The sequence below is a fragment of the Lagenorhynchus albirostris genome, chromosome 20, assembly GCF_949774975.1.
Source record: "Lagenorhynchus albirostris chromosome 20, mLagAlb1.1, whole genome shotgun sequence".
Lineage (NCBI taxonomy): Eukaryota > Metazoa > Chordata > Mammalia > Artiodactyla > Delphinidae > Lagenorhynchus > Lagenorhynchus albirostris.
In genome coordinates, this window is record NC_083114.1 from 59616225 (window position 1) to 59633061 (window position 16837).

Here is a 16837-nt window from a genome sequence, read left to right on the forward strand (position 1 = left end):
ACCACGTGTTCACTTCTTGTTTTTAGTATCTCATTTTATCTCATTTTATTTTTCAATTTTATGGAAGTAGAGTTGATTTTCAATGTGTTAATTTCTGCTGTACAGCAGAGGGATTCAGTTATATATGTATATATGTAAGTATATGCATGACCTTTCTGTTTATCCCACCTGTCCACTTCTAAATGGTTGGGGAAAAAAATCCAAGAAGAGTAATATTGTGATACTTGAAAACTAGGTGAAATCCAAATTTCAGGGTCCGTAGAGTGTTAGCGACACAGCCACGTCCGTTCATTCCCTTGCTGGTTGTAGCCACTTTCAGGCTACAACAGCAGAGTTGAGTCATGTGACAGAGACTAAGACCCATGAAACCTAATAAAATACATGTTGTCTGGCCCTTTCCAGAAAAAGTTTACTGGCCCCTGGGAAGATGGAATAACGGAAAATCAGAGCTGGGAGGGGTGTTAAAATCATCCTCGTCAATGGGAAAACCAAAGCACAGAGGAATTTAGTTGAGCTCGTGAGTAGCAGGACCCAGCTCCCATCTGGCATAAGGCTTCTCTCCCCTGTCCTGGTCCTGTCCCCCCCGCACCCATGACACCCTGCCCCAGGTGTACGCCACGTTCTTTCACGCATCTCAGAACCTGCTGTGTTCCCTTGGAAAGACCCTCCCTCCTCTGCTTCCCTGTCTCAGGCTCATCGGATCCTAGCCCAGCCTTTACATAATCCTCCAGCCTTTTAAACTGGCCTGACGTTTCCTTGTGCAAACTGAAGGCCGCTGCCTTGCTGGACACACCTGTGAGATGTGTCGCCTTCAGGAGTCCAGAGTAAGAACCTTGGGTCCTGCTCTGAATGCTTTGAAATCTGAACGTCAGGCCCGCGAGGAATCCACCTTTTCCTGGCTTTTGTCGACATCGCAGGGAGGCCGTCTGAGCTCAGGTGTGTGTCTGGGAAGAGGAGGGAAGCCCTTGTCCGGGGCCGAGGCCGCTCTGCAGCCCACAGTCTCCCTCCGCTTACACCCCAAGTCCCTCAAGCACTGGGGCAAACCCACACGTGCGATGAATATGGTCACCCTTGGAGATGGACCAGCTCCTTTCCCACCCTGCTGGTGGGCTCCAGAAATGGGTAATTCTGGGGATCTCCAGCTGCTGAATCCTGCCTCTGCTCGGGGCTGGAGAGCTAAGACATGCACCTTGTTGCTAAGGACGTTGCTGAGTAGTAACGGGATGTGAAAGCTTTTCCCGTGTCTCCACCCTGTGGGTAACGGTCCTGACCCTCTCTCCTTAGCCCACACCCGGCAGCTAACCTAGAGGAGCAGGTGCTGACTCAGGCCACAGGTCGGTTCTCTGTCCAGCTCTCGAGATGCTGGTGCAGCCTCACCGCTGCGAAGGTGGTGACTGGCCTGGTGTCACGTGGCAGGAACGAGGCCTGGGGACACGGAGGCTTCAGTGGGCTCGCCGTGGCCGGGGTGCTCTCGGGGGTTTTGTTCTGGTTTTGCTGATGGTTCTGTTTCCATGGATGCGGGTCGCCTTTGCCTTTCAAGACCTTGGCCTTGGGTGTTCCTCTTCCCTGGCGTGAAACCGACAGACAGGTGGGGTCCCGGAGCGTCCTCGCTCGGGAGCTGAGTGGATTCAGCACTGCTGTGTCTTCAGCGCGTCATTGAAAACCAGGTGGTTGACATTTAGGCTAATTGCAGCCGACAGTGACTTTGTCCACTTTGAGCAGGGGCTTTGCTTCCTCCCCGCCCACCCTGACATCCAGGCCTGCGGTCCAGGAAGGCTCCCTCGGGGCTCCTGCCGACTTCTGGCTGATTCACCGCATAAGCCTTTCCTTTTATTTTTTTTAAAGGAGATTTGGGTTGGTTTGTTATAGCCAAGCTTGAAACAGCTTAGAGTCCTTTCTGGGTCCATTTAAGTCTAAGAATAACTGCCCGGGGGCGGCTGGAAGGCTGCAGGCTGCAGGGCGCTTGCACAGAAGTGTCCCTGCTGGGGGATTTTTGTCTGCTGTCACAGATGGAAGTTGGAGGTGTGACCCCCTACAGCTGTGTCACGGAAGTCCCAGGGCATCTTGGCCAATCTGGAGACCTTGCTACCTCGAGGTATTCAGGCAGAGATTGGGCAACTCTGACAGAAGCTGCAGGAGAGAAAGGCAAGCTGAAACTTCCTCCGCAGCCCTTTCCAGCACCAGGACTCCAGGGAGGGTGTTTCTGTTTCTCTTGTTGGTTCCTTTTCATCTGGATGTGGATTAAGATCTCTAGCCTAAAATAGAGCTTTGGGGATTGGAATAAAATGCCCTATTTTGAGAATAATTATAAATAGATTTGTGATTACAGATTTAAAGGGCCATAATTTTAAGATGTAATAGAGCTCACCGATCCAGACCTGTGGAAAACAGATGTGAAATTCACAAGCTGCCCAGTGTCCTGTCTTTGTGGGCAAAGTCTTCCGAGCACAAAATATCATCCAGTTGTCTCTGGGCTCCTCTCTGCTCAGGACCAGGGCTGTCATGACCCTTTCAGGCTGCGGAATTTGGGTTCAGAAAATCAGCCTCCCTCACATTTTCTCCCAGCAGCTGACCCACACGCTGTATGAACTTGGAGAATGAATCCCATGACTGCTTGTGTAGAATTCTCTGTTAAAATGGTCTCCGCTTGCTTTTCTCACATTAGTACTTGAGAAAAGTAAAGTTTTCCAGTCATGATGGGTTATTTTGGAAGTTGAAAGGTGAACGGAGTCAAACCTGGTGGATCCCTGGCATTTGGTCAACCAGAACTTGGCTAACGAGTTGCTCAATGCTTTTACGTTTCGCCAGTAACCTTGGGCCTTCTGAATCATCAAGAAAAAGTACATGTCGTTACACATAGTTTTAGTGGCAAGTGGGTTTGGTTTTATTCTCGTTTATGGAGTAACAGCGATCTGTGTATAAAGCGACCTGGTAGCTGGCTGTTAGCACCGCAGACACTCGACTAACCAGCACCCCTGTGTCCCATCACCCCGTCCCGTGGATTGGCCGAAAGCAAAGGAAACACGTGAATATTGTGGAGCTGTTGCCATGATGCCACGTCTGGCCGCACAGACGCCACGAGGAAGAAGAGAGAAGGGTCACGGCCCCTGTGGTTTGACACGGTTCGTTGGGGAAGGGTTAGTTCCCGGCCCTGCAGGGGCCCGCGGCAGACCTGCAGCCGCGAGCGCCGAGCGCTACCCACCTTCCTTCCCGCCGTCTCTCCCCTGCTCTTTGTCTGCATTGTCAGCGGGGCCTACGGTGCATGGAAACCACTTTGCTGTCCTCCTGTGTAGCTAGCACTTGCCCTGCTAATAACCTCGCAGTCTTTCTCCCTCTCCTGCCTTTCCTGGGGTGTCACGTCTGCCTCTTAGAGGTAGTGCTTCCGCCACCCTGTCCTCTCCCGCCTTCCCTCCCACAAAAACGTTTGCCCAGTTTCTGTGGCCCCCCCCGGCCTGAGCCCCCAGCCGTGCTCCCACTCTTAAGGATGCACCGTGTGTCCTGGTAGCTAGAAACTCGTGCCCACTGGGTCCTGTCCAAACGGCCACGGCGCCCCAGCAAGGAAAACGCTTGTGTGTCGACCACCCAGAGGATATTCCAGGCCTCCCCCATCGTCACATTAGGTGCCTTTAAAGTTTTGCCAGGGAAATAGTGAAATCTCCTGTGAGTGATTCATGAGAAGTTGAAGCCAGTTTGGAAAGCAGCGCATGAACGGGAAGAGTGCATCTGTAAACTGACAACACATTTTCCTTTCTTTCTGGTAACACGTATTTCTAATCACATATCAAGACCCAGTTCCAATCTGATTTAGGCATTACACCTACATTAGCATGCAGTCAGTGCGACGTACTTGCACTACGTGTGTGTGCTGATCTGCAAGATTAGTGTAAATATATCATGGGCTGAAATCACCAAATTGTTGTGATGTTCCACATGCCTGGCTTCATACTCCTACCTCTATTTCATGTTTTTCTCATTTCTTCCCAACTCATGTAATTGTTGTAACCTAATCAACCATTCTGTCCCCAAAGGATCCAATGGAATTTTTCAACTTGCATGTAAATTATTTCAAAAATCTGCTCTATTGTCGTTTCTGACAACACCGCTGTCTTTTGGGGAGCTGGTTAGGGCCACATACCAGCTGTGTTCTCAGTGTGTTGCTTTTGTTAATAATTTAAATTAGCCTGAGATTGTTACAGCATATTCATATTGGAAGCAAGTGGAAAATTTAAACGCTCGAACGCTTGGGCACAAAATTTGCAAGAAGAAGTCCCACCCCTACCCTAAGCTAGAATCAACATTAATAGTCTTTCAAAAGCACTGTACTAAAGAAAACATTGAATAAGTCATGTTTCTGAAGTTCCTCATCTCCAGAACTCGTACCTGACACTACAGGCGTGTCTCCTGAAGGGGCCGCGAGAGATTAGTGACCCAGGTGACTGGGAATGGGGAGGAAAACAATATTCTTTGAGGTTTCACAAGTCTTTGCAGAGTGTGATAGCTGTCGTGTCGCTGCCCTCCTGTTGTGTGTGTTTTAAAATGTTGTCACACGATGCGGCGTGTCCGCTTTCGAGGAACATCTCCAGAGGTCGGCCACTCCTGAGTATGCTGAGCCCCTGGGCGATGTTGCCCCCCGCGCCCCCCGAGTGAAAACACCCTGCGTCCTCAGAGTAGGCAGGCGCCTCTGGGTCATCCCGGGCGTGGAGTCACCTCCTGCTTCCAGACGGACAGACCGCCTGCCGTCTGACACCCGTCATTTCAAATGAGGGCCCCCCTCCCTTCTCTGATGAGCTGGACTCACACCTGGTCCTCGGATCCTAATCGTGGCCCAGAGGCCTTCCGGGTGCTGTGACGTGCCTGTGTGATGTCGTTCTGTCTCTGTTACTGTACTGGAAACTTCGTTACTCCACGGAGAGTTAATACACGTACTATGGGGCTGTGTTTCCCAGCAGACAGGAAAAGCTGGTGCGAAACTCAGATGTGGCTGGAAAGGGAAATAGAGAGAAAGGAGAAGAAAGGGCTAGAGTGAGGGCTTCACCTCCCTGGGCCCCTGCTGGCCGGTGACCGCGGCCTCTCCAGCTCCGGGGAGGGGCGTCCCCTCCAGAAGGACTGTCCTCCCCCGCCGGCCGGCAGCACCTTCCGAAGCCCCAGGCTGCCCGGGTTCAAACCCAGCCCCACCAGCCCAAGCCATGTGGCCGTCCTAGTCCCCTCAGTGTGTCCAGGTCTAAAATGGGGACGATTCAAGTACCACCTCCTAGGGTCGGGCGGAGGCTTAAACGGGCAGGTGTCACAAGTGCCCAGAACAAGGTGCACCGAGATGTGTCTGCCGCCGCCGTTGTTCTCGGCATCCTCCCTGCGTCCTGCCCCGGGCTCAGGGCTCAGGGCTCAGGGCTCCAGCCCTAGTGGACGTGCCCCTGTGCATCAGTGTTTCCTGAGAAGCTGTCACCTAGTTAGGAACCTTCCTTTGGTGGGCTTTCTCAGCGGCTCCTGGGCCCGAGCCGGGGCCCTGGGTGCACCCGGCACACGGAGCCCTTCTCGGGGGAGCGGTTTCGGCCCCCGCCTGCAGCTGAGCAGGGAGACCCTCCTGCCCGGAGGTCACCTAAGACCAGGGGCAGGAGGTGCCGGCTGCGAAGCCTCTTCGCCAGCTCGCTTTGTGCTGGGGGTGTTTTATGTTTCCTGCACCTTTTGTTATGGGGTCTTAGGACAAGGAACCCAGGTGACTCTACCTGAGAAGGGAAATGTCACCTGGATGTGGGGAGGTCACCCTGACCCGGCGGTGGCAGTGGGGTCCCGTCACTTGTTCACATCTTTTCGTGGCAGCACCCTCGCCTGCTTGTGAGCCAATCTTCTCCTTGTTGCTTTTTCTGAGCGTAGACCTGTCAGTAGTCAGTCCACGGCCGGCACCCCGGACCAGTGCTCTCAGCTGGCGTCTGGAGAGGAGCGTGTGACCAGTTGCCCCGGAGCGGGGGCGGGCGGGTGGAGGGGGGCGAGCCAGCCACCATCTCGGTCCTCACCGGGCCTGGTCCTTTTCCGAGCCACGTTTCCCCAGGTCCCGGCAGCCTGTGGGGACCCCTGGGGTCACGGTAACTGAATTCACTTACATTTTACTTCCCCGGCCTGTTGACACAAGACTCCCGTCCGCTTCTGGGGCAGAGACATCCTCTCCCCCGAAGCTCGTCCTCAAGGGCCTCCCCCGGGCCTGGAAACGAGACCCTCAGAGCAGACGCCGTGGCTTGCCGGCCGCGCGTCCGGAGGGTGGCTGGGAGCTCCCAGGCATTGGGGCGGGGCCTCGTCCCCTCGCGTCCTCTCCGCTCCGGCCTCGGGGTGCAATCCTTACGGTACTGCAGCTCGGCAGCAGCTCCTGAGTAAACGGGGCGGGGGTCCCTACACAGGAGGAGGCGGAGAATTTGAGTCCGTTTTACAGATGAAGGAACCGAGGCCCCGGAGAGGCCAGCAGTGCCGGAGCTGGTCCTTCCCATCCATGTCGCCCCCCAGGTCCCCTGTCAGCCGATTACCATGTTGGGCGGTGGCGTGAGGGGACAGCCCAGAACAGCACAGCTGCCGCCAGTCTCGGAAGCAGGTGTCCCATTGAGCTATAATTAGGTCCCTCCTTTTCAAAGACTGGTACAGTTTAAAAACGCTCAGCGAAGATAGGATGAAATCGACGATTATGGAAATGTTGTGCTAAATTTAACTGCAGTCAGTCCCACTTTCAAAATGCCTGCTGCTGTCAATTAGAGGCATCTTAGAAAAAATTTAAACTGAGTAATTGAGCAAACGGATTCAGCGTTTTAGGGAAAGGATCATTTTTTTTTCTGTCTTTACCTCCATGGGGATCAAGTTTCCAACCTCTTCTGCTAGGTGCCCGGTCCTTCCCACCTTGCCTGCAGCAGCTGAACGGCGATGAAATGTCTGGAACTTTCCCCAAGGATCTGGGCTTTATCGCCAGTTGCGGTTTGGGTTGTTGTTGTTTGCTTTTCGGGAGCTGACATTCTGTGATCGCTTAGCGCCAGTTGGCTCCCCGGGGGCGGCCATTTCACGGAATTCCGCCCTCCTGTGACCCCCGCATTTCTTTATTTCCCAGGTTACTCTGTGCTTCTTCCTGTAAGATAGACACAGCGGGTCTCAGGCACCACACCAGCCAGCCCCCTCCACCCTCACAGCCTCCCTGTCACCACGTTTTGCATCTGTGGTTTGCAGTCTGGGCCCAGTCAGAGGTTTGGCAAGAGATTCAGGACACAGAGACGTCTAAAAGTGGTTGGTTTTTGTTGTTTTCTAGAAATCACGTACATGGCGACTCTGAAACACACTCGGGCATCAGCGCACATTGCATAGGCATCGCGCAAAGGCCTGGTTCTCACGAGAGATCTGAGTCATCCTCTATAAAGGTAGAGCCGGGAAGGTATAACTTGCAGCTCGTTTGTGCCACTTTGCAGCATCTGAGGGAACTTTACCTCTGTGGGGCCAGACTAGTAAACTTGGGCGTATTTCTGCTAAGAGTCCAGTCAAAATGCAATCGGTCCAGAAAATAAATACCACAAGAGGGCAGTAAAGATTTGCAAATAAAAGAGCACGAAAACCTGCACCCAGAAGACAGCAGTGAACTTGACTCTGCACCTCTTTATTTTTTGATGGGCATGAAGATGAGGTTCTCGCTTTGCACTCCCAGCTGTTCCTTGATTTTAGGGAATCATCATGGTCCTGCAAAGGGGAGGAGGCCCGGGGTTCCTTGAGGTCCCAGTGGTTCCTGCAGTCTGCTCGTGCCGAGTCCAGCCCACTTCACATCTACTCCGCTTTCTTAGCCCAGAGAAGGCTCCCCCACTTCTAAGCAATATTGCCAGCAGTCTGGAAAGTCTTTTACTTTGATGGCTTCGTGAGTTCATTCGGCTCTGACCCTGCCCCAGCCCACTTACAAAGCCGGTGCCGTGTTGATCCCAGAGGTGGGTGTTTGTAGCAGGAGAAGGATACAGGTTTCAAAAAATTACTAAGTGCCCCAGGTCCTTTGCCAGTGATGTGCTGTGGCTGTGAGCACTCCCCTTAGGGTTTCCTCTAAGGTTGGCCTTAGACGGGTGTGCGCCCTCAGCTCCCTGGTCTAAGGTTGGCCTTAGACGGGTGTGCGCCCTCAGCTCCCTGGTCTGAGGTTGGCCTTAGACGGGTGTGCGCCCTCAGCTCCCTGGTCTGAGGTTGGCCTTAGACGGGTGTGTGCCCTCAGCTCCCTGGTCTGAGGTTGGCCTTAGACGGGTGTGCGCCCTCAGCTCCCTGGTCTGAGGTTGGCCTTAGACGGGTGTGCGCCCTCAGCTCCCTGGTCTGAGGTTGGCCTTAGACGGGTGTGCACCCTCAGCTCGCTGGTCAAAGACGGTCTTTTTCCAGATGGAACAACTTAGAAAGGATAAAGTTTTTGGTTCCAGCTCCTCACGTAAGCCTGGATCCTCAGCCACTGGGGAGAGCTAAGGTCGGCAGCCTTTCCAGGACCTTTGTAGCAGGTGAGACCAGTCGTACTATTACCACCTGACGGTCGTGGCTGAGCCTGCCTGAGGTGTGTGTCAGCGATCAACGGACAAATCTGGGAGATGGGGGGGAACTAGGTTGCCTGCAGAAAAACAGCGCAGCCGGACACCAGAGAGAGGTGTGTGACACCCGGTTCCAGATGAACCAGACGCTTTGTATTTTCCGCGGTGGGCAAAGTGCTGATGTGCCACCGGTCCAGCGTGTCTCCTGGGAGTGTGGCTCGGTCGCCATGACAACAGAGGCCTGCCGGCTGCCTGCGAGTGCAGCAGCAGCGACAGCCTGAGTGGACGTGTCCGTTCAAATGCTTCTCGTTCAGAAAATGACTTAATGCGGTTTCCCCAGAAATGTTTGCTCTACCGAACAAGTACTCCGCTCGCCACGCTGTCTGGCTGCAAAGCTGCTTTTTCCGGTGCTGGTCGTGGAAGAGGCTGAGTAGTAATTTAGTTCAAGTGCATCTGAGGTTCTTAATTGCTGCCGTTCTACTCACTTAGCGAGGAGAGAGACGTTGGGTTTAGATCTAACTGCAAATGAGGATGAACGGTTTGGGAACCTGTGTGACTGAGGGTAGGAGTCGGCGAACTACAGCCCACAGGCCAGATCCTGGCTGCTGCCTGTTTCTGTGAATAAGGTTTTATTGGAACACAGCCATGTCGTTCACCCGAGAGCTCATTCACGTAGCTCTCACACTGCAGCGGCAGAACTGAGTAGCTACGACGGAGACGGTATTTGGCTTGCAAAGAAAACACTTAATCTCTGTCCCTTTATGGGAAACGTTTGCCTACCCTAGATATAGGAGGGTGAGCACTGAATTCAAAGATCAGGGTGTTGGATTCAGAAGCTAGGGAGGAAAATTGATTTAGACACATCCACTAGGCCCCCTGGGCCCCAGCTTCCTCATCTGTAACACGGGTGGCCTTGAGTAGCTTATTTCCAACTTCTTTCAAATACTAAAAGCTCCCTCAGTCTTAGCACTGGGGAATGACCCTCTGCGGGATGCCCCAGGGCCCCGTCTCAGGGGCTGATGGAGAGGAGGGTAGCGTTCTTCTCTTCCCCCGCCCGGTGCGGTCATGACCCAGCTCCGTGGCCCTGCGGGGCAGAGTTAGCTTTCTGGACAGGAGCATCTTCAACTGGACCATAGGCAGGTCTGACCTTTTCAAGGACTTTCTGTGGCTGCAGGACTCTGGTTCTGAGGCCCCTGCCCACAGCTGAATGGCACACGCCTGTGATTTGCTGTCTCCCCGTGATTCCCAAATCCAGGAGAGGACTCTAGTGGGCAGGTGCCCACACAGGTGTGTAGGAGGACACAGGCTGCAGGGAGGTTGCAGTTGCAGTTTGGATTGTACTGCCGAGTCGAGGACGTGGGGTTACTTGAGGGGTTCGCTTACCCAAGAACCACTGTTAAACTCTCTGAGCCAATTAGCTTCTCTCCCAAGACTGCTGTCCGTGTTACCTGGAGGTGAAGGTGTGCTTCCATCTTGGCGGCTGATATAAAGCACAGAGACGAAGCCAACTCTGAAAAGGAAGTGCTATTCGGGCTTCCAACCGCGGAATCAGACACGGGACCTAAAAGGAACCAAGATCCTGCCTTCAGGGACGAGTCTGCCCTGAGGCTTTGGGTTTCCCGCCTTTCTCTCTGACTTTCCGTGGCCAGATTTGAACGTCCGGCCTTGTGTACCAGCCTTTGCAATACCAGGACCCCTTGACCTGGCAATTCCACAGCAGGAACCTATCCTGGGGAGATCGGGGTTACACACAGAGATGTGGATTACAAAATTGTTCATCTGCACGTTGATGACAGTGAAAATTGGAAACAACCTAGGTGTCCAGCACTAGGGGAATAGTTAGACCAAGTGCAGGAGAGTCACACAGTGATGCGGGGGGCATCATACAGTCCCTAAAGCCACGCGGTAGAAGAGCGCCTGTAGCTTAAAAAGATCACATCGTACACGGGGGAAAGACAGGGTACAAACAATAGAATTGTGTGCAGGTCAAATACGAAAACATGAGGAGAGAGGATTAGAAGCGTATCTCACAAAATGTTCACAGTGATTATCTTGTGATTAAAATAATGGATATTTTAAATTGCCTTTTTTTTTAACTTATCCATGCCAGTTAAATTTTCTAAACTGAACACGTATTACTTTTATAACAAGAAGCAGCATTCTTATAGAAATTATGTAAAAGCAATAACTCTGCCTTTTATAAAGTTTCATATTAGAAGGAATTGCCTTCCCCAATCCTTCCATTCAGTCTAGAAGTATTTGAGGATCACTCCACCCTGGGCTCTCTCCTGGGCACTGGAGACACATCAGTGAACAGAACAGATGAGGTTCCCGCCCTCCTTCTGACAAAGGGAGAAAGAAGTATATAAATAGGTAGTGAGGAGAGCTTGAGGGACGACAGGGCGCCACGTTGAAGCCTCGAGGTAACGCATCACCCGAGCAGAGACGGGAAAATGCCCTGCCCGTGTGGGCAGAGAAGGAGAAAGCGCAGAGACCCTCGGGCAGCAACATGCCTGGCATGTTCCAGAAGATGAAAAATTACTTAGCCAGAGAGCAGCAGGCGTTTTATTTACTCTGACTGTGCTACCCAGGAGGCTCTAATGCCCATTAAGTAGCATACCTTAACCCGTTGCCCACTTACTGAGTTGAGCTAATAGCCGTGACTTGTGGCTTGTGAGAAATACACAGGACGTGCTCCATTAACAGTGTCATGCAAAACGCCTTCCTTTGTGTTTTCTTCTCCTGAAACCACTTGATTTCTCTTATAAAAGAAAAAAAATGTATTAAAGTGTAGTTGATTTACAACGTTATGTTAATTTCTGCTGTACAGCAAAGTGATTCAGTTATACATATGTATGTTCTTTTTCCATATCTTTTCCATGCGGTTTATCACAGGATATTGAATATAGTTCCCTGTGCTTATACAGTCGGACCTTGTTCATCCATCCTATATACACTAGTTTGCACCTGCTAACCCCAAACTCCCAATCCCTCCCTCCCTGACCCCGTTCCCCTCGGCAACCACCAGTCTGTCCTCTGTGTCTGTGAGTCTGTTTCTGTTTCGTAGACAAGTTCGTTTGTGTCGTATTTTAGATTCCACACGTAAGTGGTAGGTAATTAACGTTGCTCTGGTTGCAGGTGAGCACGTCACCTTAGAGGCAGGATGCTGCGTGGGGCCGTGGTTATACGTGGCCTGGCTCTTTCTGTTACCCACGCCCTGGTTGATGGAGCAGAGACCAAAGCACCATCAGTCTTACATTGCCAGGTTGTTCAGATGTACAGATACAGACACAGAACATCTTTATAGCAGAAAAAAAATTGTAGAAGAAATTTACAATTATTCTTCTGCCCCTACACCTGGTCGTTGTTGGCCTGTCTGCCCTCGGAATCTTAGAATAGGAAGAACCTTCTGTCGTCAGGTTCCTCTCTCTACACTTTACAAACATCTATGGTAAATATATTCATCAAAGCCATATTTTCTACTATGCTAGCAAATACTATGTGTGTTATTGGAAACACTTTTACCAAATAGGAACGACTAGAATGTAGTTAAACGGGAAAGCAAACTTCAGAGGGTTCCCCAAAGGCTGTGTGCTTGCAGGACAGACCCACTGGGGACCTCTACAGTATTCCGACTCGCTCTGTGTGATTTATAGAAACGCCACACTAGGAGTCCTTTAAACTGTGAACCCCTTCAATGATGGCAGGCGGTTATGACTTCACAAGAATATATCTGTCGTATAAAATGAGACACATGTTGGCTATTAGTAAATTTTCCGATGGGGAAACAGTACTGCCTGTTCTCGAGTCCTGGTAATCCAGTTAGCACCATAATACCAGACTGGGCCTCACGCTGATATGCCATCTTTCAAGGAACCTAAGGATCCTGGGTTCTCAGTTGTTTAATCATAGCCGATAAACCATACTGTGTTTCAGTCTAATTGAAAAAAAAAAAAGGGCACGCTAAGGCTTCAGCATTTAAAGTCACTATTCTATTCTGCAACACTATACATGGTTTCCATTTGTATTTCCTCTTTTAAAACTTTCTATGCCATTTTGATAAGTTGAGGTCTTTTCCCTCTTCGGGGGCTACATAAGATTCTTCAGAAATCGGGGTGAGCAGTTGCTGAGACCCGTTTCCTGTCCTGCCCACCAGGAGGGCACGGAAGCCCCCGGGGACATGCCTCGACCTCCCCACAGGTCCCGAGCCCCAAGAAGAAGGTACAAGTGTGTGTTGAGGTCCTCCCGGAAGCCGGCTCTGCCACAAGGTTTTGAGAACGAGAATTCAGCTGGGAACGGGGCTCAGCCCTGCCGGGGAAACGTGGCATGACGTGACATCCGTGACAGCAGCTGTGGGCCAGTCCAGGCAGGCACGGGGGCGCAGAGCCAGAGGTTCAGGGCACGTGGACCGGTCACAGACCGTGTCGGCCCCAGGTTGGAGATCCCAGGATGGAGACATCAGGGTGACAGAGGGGTGCCGCTTGAGCTGGATTTGGGGACAAACCAGACAGCAAGGTGCCAACCAAAGACCCGAGGCCGGACAGACGGCCAGAGGGGCGGCGGTTAAGGTCCGAGCTAGGCCAGCTGGGGCTCCTCGTCCACTGGGGGGGCTCGGCCTTTCTCTCTGCCAGACGGGCCGTCGGGGACCAGGACGGGATCCCCTGGCAGAGGATCCCTGCAGGCAGCGGATGGGGGGTAGGGTGGAAGCGGGGAGACCAGCGAGTGGCAAGGGGGGTGGTGACCGGACTGGCCAGAGAGGTCGAGGAGGAGGCCCTGAGGAGAGGGCGGATTCTGGACGAGTCTGGAGGCGGATCTGGTGTGACAGGGTCGCTGTCGAGTGAGACGTCAGTCACGTAAAGACGCGGTAGATAAATGCTTGCCAGCAGCCCTGGGAGCTGTTAGGAGGAGACCAGGGCGCCACGGGGGAGAAGGGCAGGACCGCGTGACAGGTGAGCTGGACCCTGGGGAGGGGCACAGGCCGGGACGGAGCCGCACGCAGACAGCCTGGGGGGACGGGTGAGAAGGCAGGGGCCGGGCCAGTGCCCATGCCCCTCCTGGGGTCCTCAGGCCTCCGGCCCCCAGGCCTCGCTGCCGCCCCCAGAGACGCGGCTCCCGAGGGGCCCACCGGGGTCTCCTCCACCCCAGGTCAGGCCCGCCCAGAATAATGAGATTCTGAGCTCGTGGGATTTTCTGCTGTTCGGAGAGCTGCTTTGAAAGCCCAGAGCTGCGGTGGCCATGGGCCTGGGCGGGGGGCAGCCTGGGCGGCGGACTGAGGCCGAGGGGTCTGTGGGGCGAACTACACTTGGGGGCAGGGCTGCTGCCTGAGGGCTCCAGGCTGCTGCTTCCTCCGGCCACCTGGGGCTGGGGGCCTCCCCGCGCTGGGGGCTGACCGTGGCCACGGGCTCGTGGTCCGCCTTGGAGTCAGGGTCGCTCGTGGCCAGTCGTCCATCCCAGACCCTACATGCTGATTTCAGAGCAGCATCCGGCTTCAGAGGTCCCGAGCACCTGACTGCAGGGGTATCCTGTCCCTGGAATGAGACCGAGGCCGCGGCCCTGGTACAGGCGGCGGATGCGGGCTGGTGAGCCCCGCGGCAGGTTGGAGGCCTCGCTGCGTCAGCCCATGTCCCCTCCTGCACTGGAGTTGAAGCGCCAGAGGAGGGAGGGGCGGGACGGCTGGGCAAGGCCACCGGGGCCCCAGGGGCACCTGCTCAGGGCCTCAGCTGCGCTCGGCGGGCACGTTCCTGCTCCCTCTCGGCCGTTCCAGCACCTCGAGCGTGAGGCCGCCGCATGTGGGCCTTTTCAGACGTCGTCATGAAGTTCCCGATGAAATTAAGGTCTCTGTACTGCTTTCGGATCCCTTTTTTCTTTGTGGCCATCGGAAGAACGGAATAGAGGAGCACAGTCGGTATTCCCGTCTTGAACTTCCTGATTATCTAAATTTAGGCACAAACGAGGAGGCTTACAAGTTGGAATCGTTCTTGGGCCGATGTTTGGAGGACGGGGCTGGTCCTGCAGTTGAGGGGGGTGAATGTAACCCACGTGGTTACGTCCTGGCTCCTCACAGGTCTGTCTGAAAGCTCCTTCCACCCTCTGCCAACGGGGAGGCCTGCTGAGGGCTCCTTCAGGTTTCGTTTCTCTGGAGCATCTGTGTTTCCAGTGGTCCCAGGTTCACACGTCTTTCCCGCCACCTCGCACATGCGCTGTCACTAGGGCCCTAGTACAACTGCCTTAAATACTTCCAGCCTTGAAGCAAAAGAGCTGGGCCATCCTTCCGCCATGTTTTGGTGCCTCTGCTTAGGTGGGTTCACTCCGTTCACCTGAGCTGGTACTCAAGCCCCAGGGTTTGATCAGAGAAAAGCGTCACCTAACAGCCCAGCATGTGATGGACACGATCGGGCTTCACTTCTTTCTTCCTTCTACCATAATGCTGAGTGCACAGCTCGTGCCGAGTGCGGGACCGGGCCTGGGGCTGCGGAGGCGGCTGACGGGCTCCTTCTGCAAACGCAGACCTCCCCAGCAGAGCCGGCTGCAAGCAGCTCACTCAGTAACTGTGCATGAGGGGCTCCTGCGCATGGGGAGGGTGGGTGATTCCTCGAGAGCCTCTTCTGCTGCTAAAGAAGTAATCCACGTTTCCCCCCAAGGGCTGGGGCCGCTCTGGTCATACACAACAGCTCTCGAGAGCCTTCTCCACCTCCTGCCATCTCCCTGGGAGCCAGAGCTGCCCTTGCTCAGATCTGCTGGACCCCCTCATTAAGAACAGGGCCAGAGCCCCAGAGTCTTTGCCGTTCGGTTCAGGGCTGCCTTTCCAGCTGCTGACCGGCAACCGGCGCCTCCCCGGCAGGTGGATTTCAGCCTGTGGGGAAGCCCGCACCTGCTCCAGCGCCTCCACGGGCTCCCCCACCAGCCCAGATGCCCCGTGTGGTCCCCTTGCCTTGTCTTCTCTGCACCTTTCACCTCTGACCTGAGACTCTAACTCCCCGTGAGAGTACCGAGGGGTGGTCTTTACACAGCATGAGTCTAGTGGATGAGAACTCCTTGGGGTAACTCACAGGTCACGACCCAGGAATCTTCAGGTGCAAAGAGCACTGTGGGCTTCGTGGGAAACCAGATGCTCTTATGTCACCATTCTTCATGAGTCCAGCTCTTTACCTAAAAAAACCCCCAAAAAACCAACCCTCTGTTCTTCTTACTGTGCCTTTCAAAGTAGCAATAACTCACCCCCGCGGCCTGCCATTTAAGCAGTGTTTCTCCAGAGGACACACTCTCCCTTCCTGCATGGGTTTCTGCAGATTAATCTTAAGTTGGAAAATCTGCAAATAAGGAAAGCATCAGTACACAGTTTATTTCTTTTATTACACTAACTGTCACAAAGCCCCGTTTTCCCCAAGAAGTTAACCTTTCCATCCCTGGGTGAGAATTAACCCTCCCTTTGCCAGAGTCCTGTGACTTGATTCTCGGTTAAAGACGTAAAGAGTCGGGCTTCCCTGGTGGCGCAGTGGTTAAGAATCCGCCTGCCAATGCAGGGGACACGGGTTCGAGCCCTGGACCGGGAAGATCCCACATGCTGCGGAGCAACTAAGCCCGTGGGCCACAACTACTGAGCCTGCACTCTAGAGCCCGCGAGCCACAACTACTGAGCCCGCGCGCCTAGAGCCTGTGCTCCGCAACAAGAGAAACCACCGCAATGAGACCTGCGCACCGCAGTGAAGGGTAGCCCCTGCTCGCCGCAACTAGAGAAAGCCCGCGCACAGCAACAACCCAAATGCAGCCCAAAAATTAATTAATTAATTAATTTAAAAAAGACATAGAGAAGTCGTCTTGTGATGAGTACGGGCAACTCTTTGCTCCTTTGAAAACTTTGCCGATAGGGTGAGTATAGCCACGGAGGTAGGAAGAAATGCTTCGTCACCCTGGTTCCCTCTCTCACCCCATCCCATCCCCACGCAGTATCCAGCTCAGTCATTTCCCATTTCCCTGGGAGAATGACTGACGGTTTTCACGTGTGTGCTTGTTGTTTAGAAAGCCAAGCTCGGCCCTGCTGGCTACAAAGGCATTAGTCCTGACAGGAGACAGCCTTCCAACAACCTCGACAGAGTGAAACTCACCGACTTCAACTTCCTCATGGTGCTGGGCAAGGGCAGCTTCGGGAAGGTAAGAGAGCCGGGTCCACGACGGGGCCGGGCTTTGGCAGAGAACGTTGGGGTCAGTCCTGTTCTCCCCGAGGATTCTAGAGCAGCCCTTTAGATTCCCTGTGCTCCGCACACGTTTCTCAGTGGTTTCCCACCTCCATTTCATTAAAAACAACTGTATCCAAAAAGCCGTACAAGGCT

General features: G+C 53.7%; 1 protein-coding gene across 2 annotated transcripts in view; it reads left to right on the forward strand.

The window, feature by feature from the left end:
* The window catches only part of PRKCA (protein kinase C alpha), a 360631-nt gene that overhangs the window by 301227 nt on the left and 42567 nt on the right, over window positions 1-16837 (forward strand). For both annotated transcript variants that reach the window (XM_060135365.1, XM_060135366.1), the window contains exon 9: window positions 16527-16658. In XM_060135365.1, the coding sequence (XP_059991348.1) occupies window positions 16527-16658 (132 nt within the window). The remainder of the gene's footprint in view (window positions 1-16526; window positions 16659-16837) is intronic.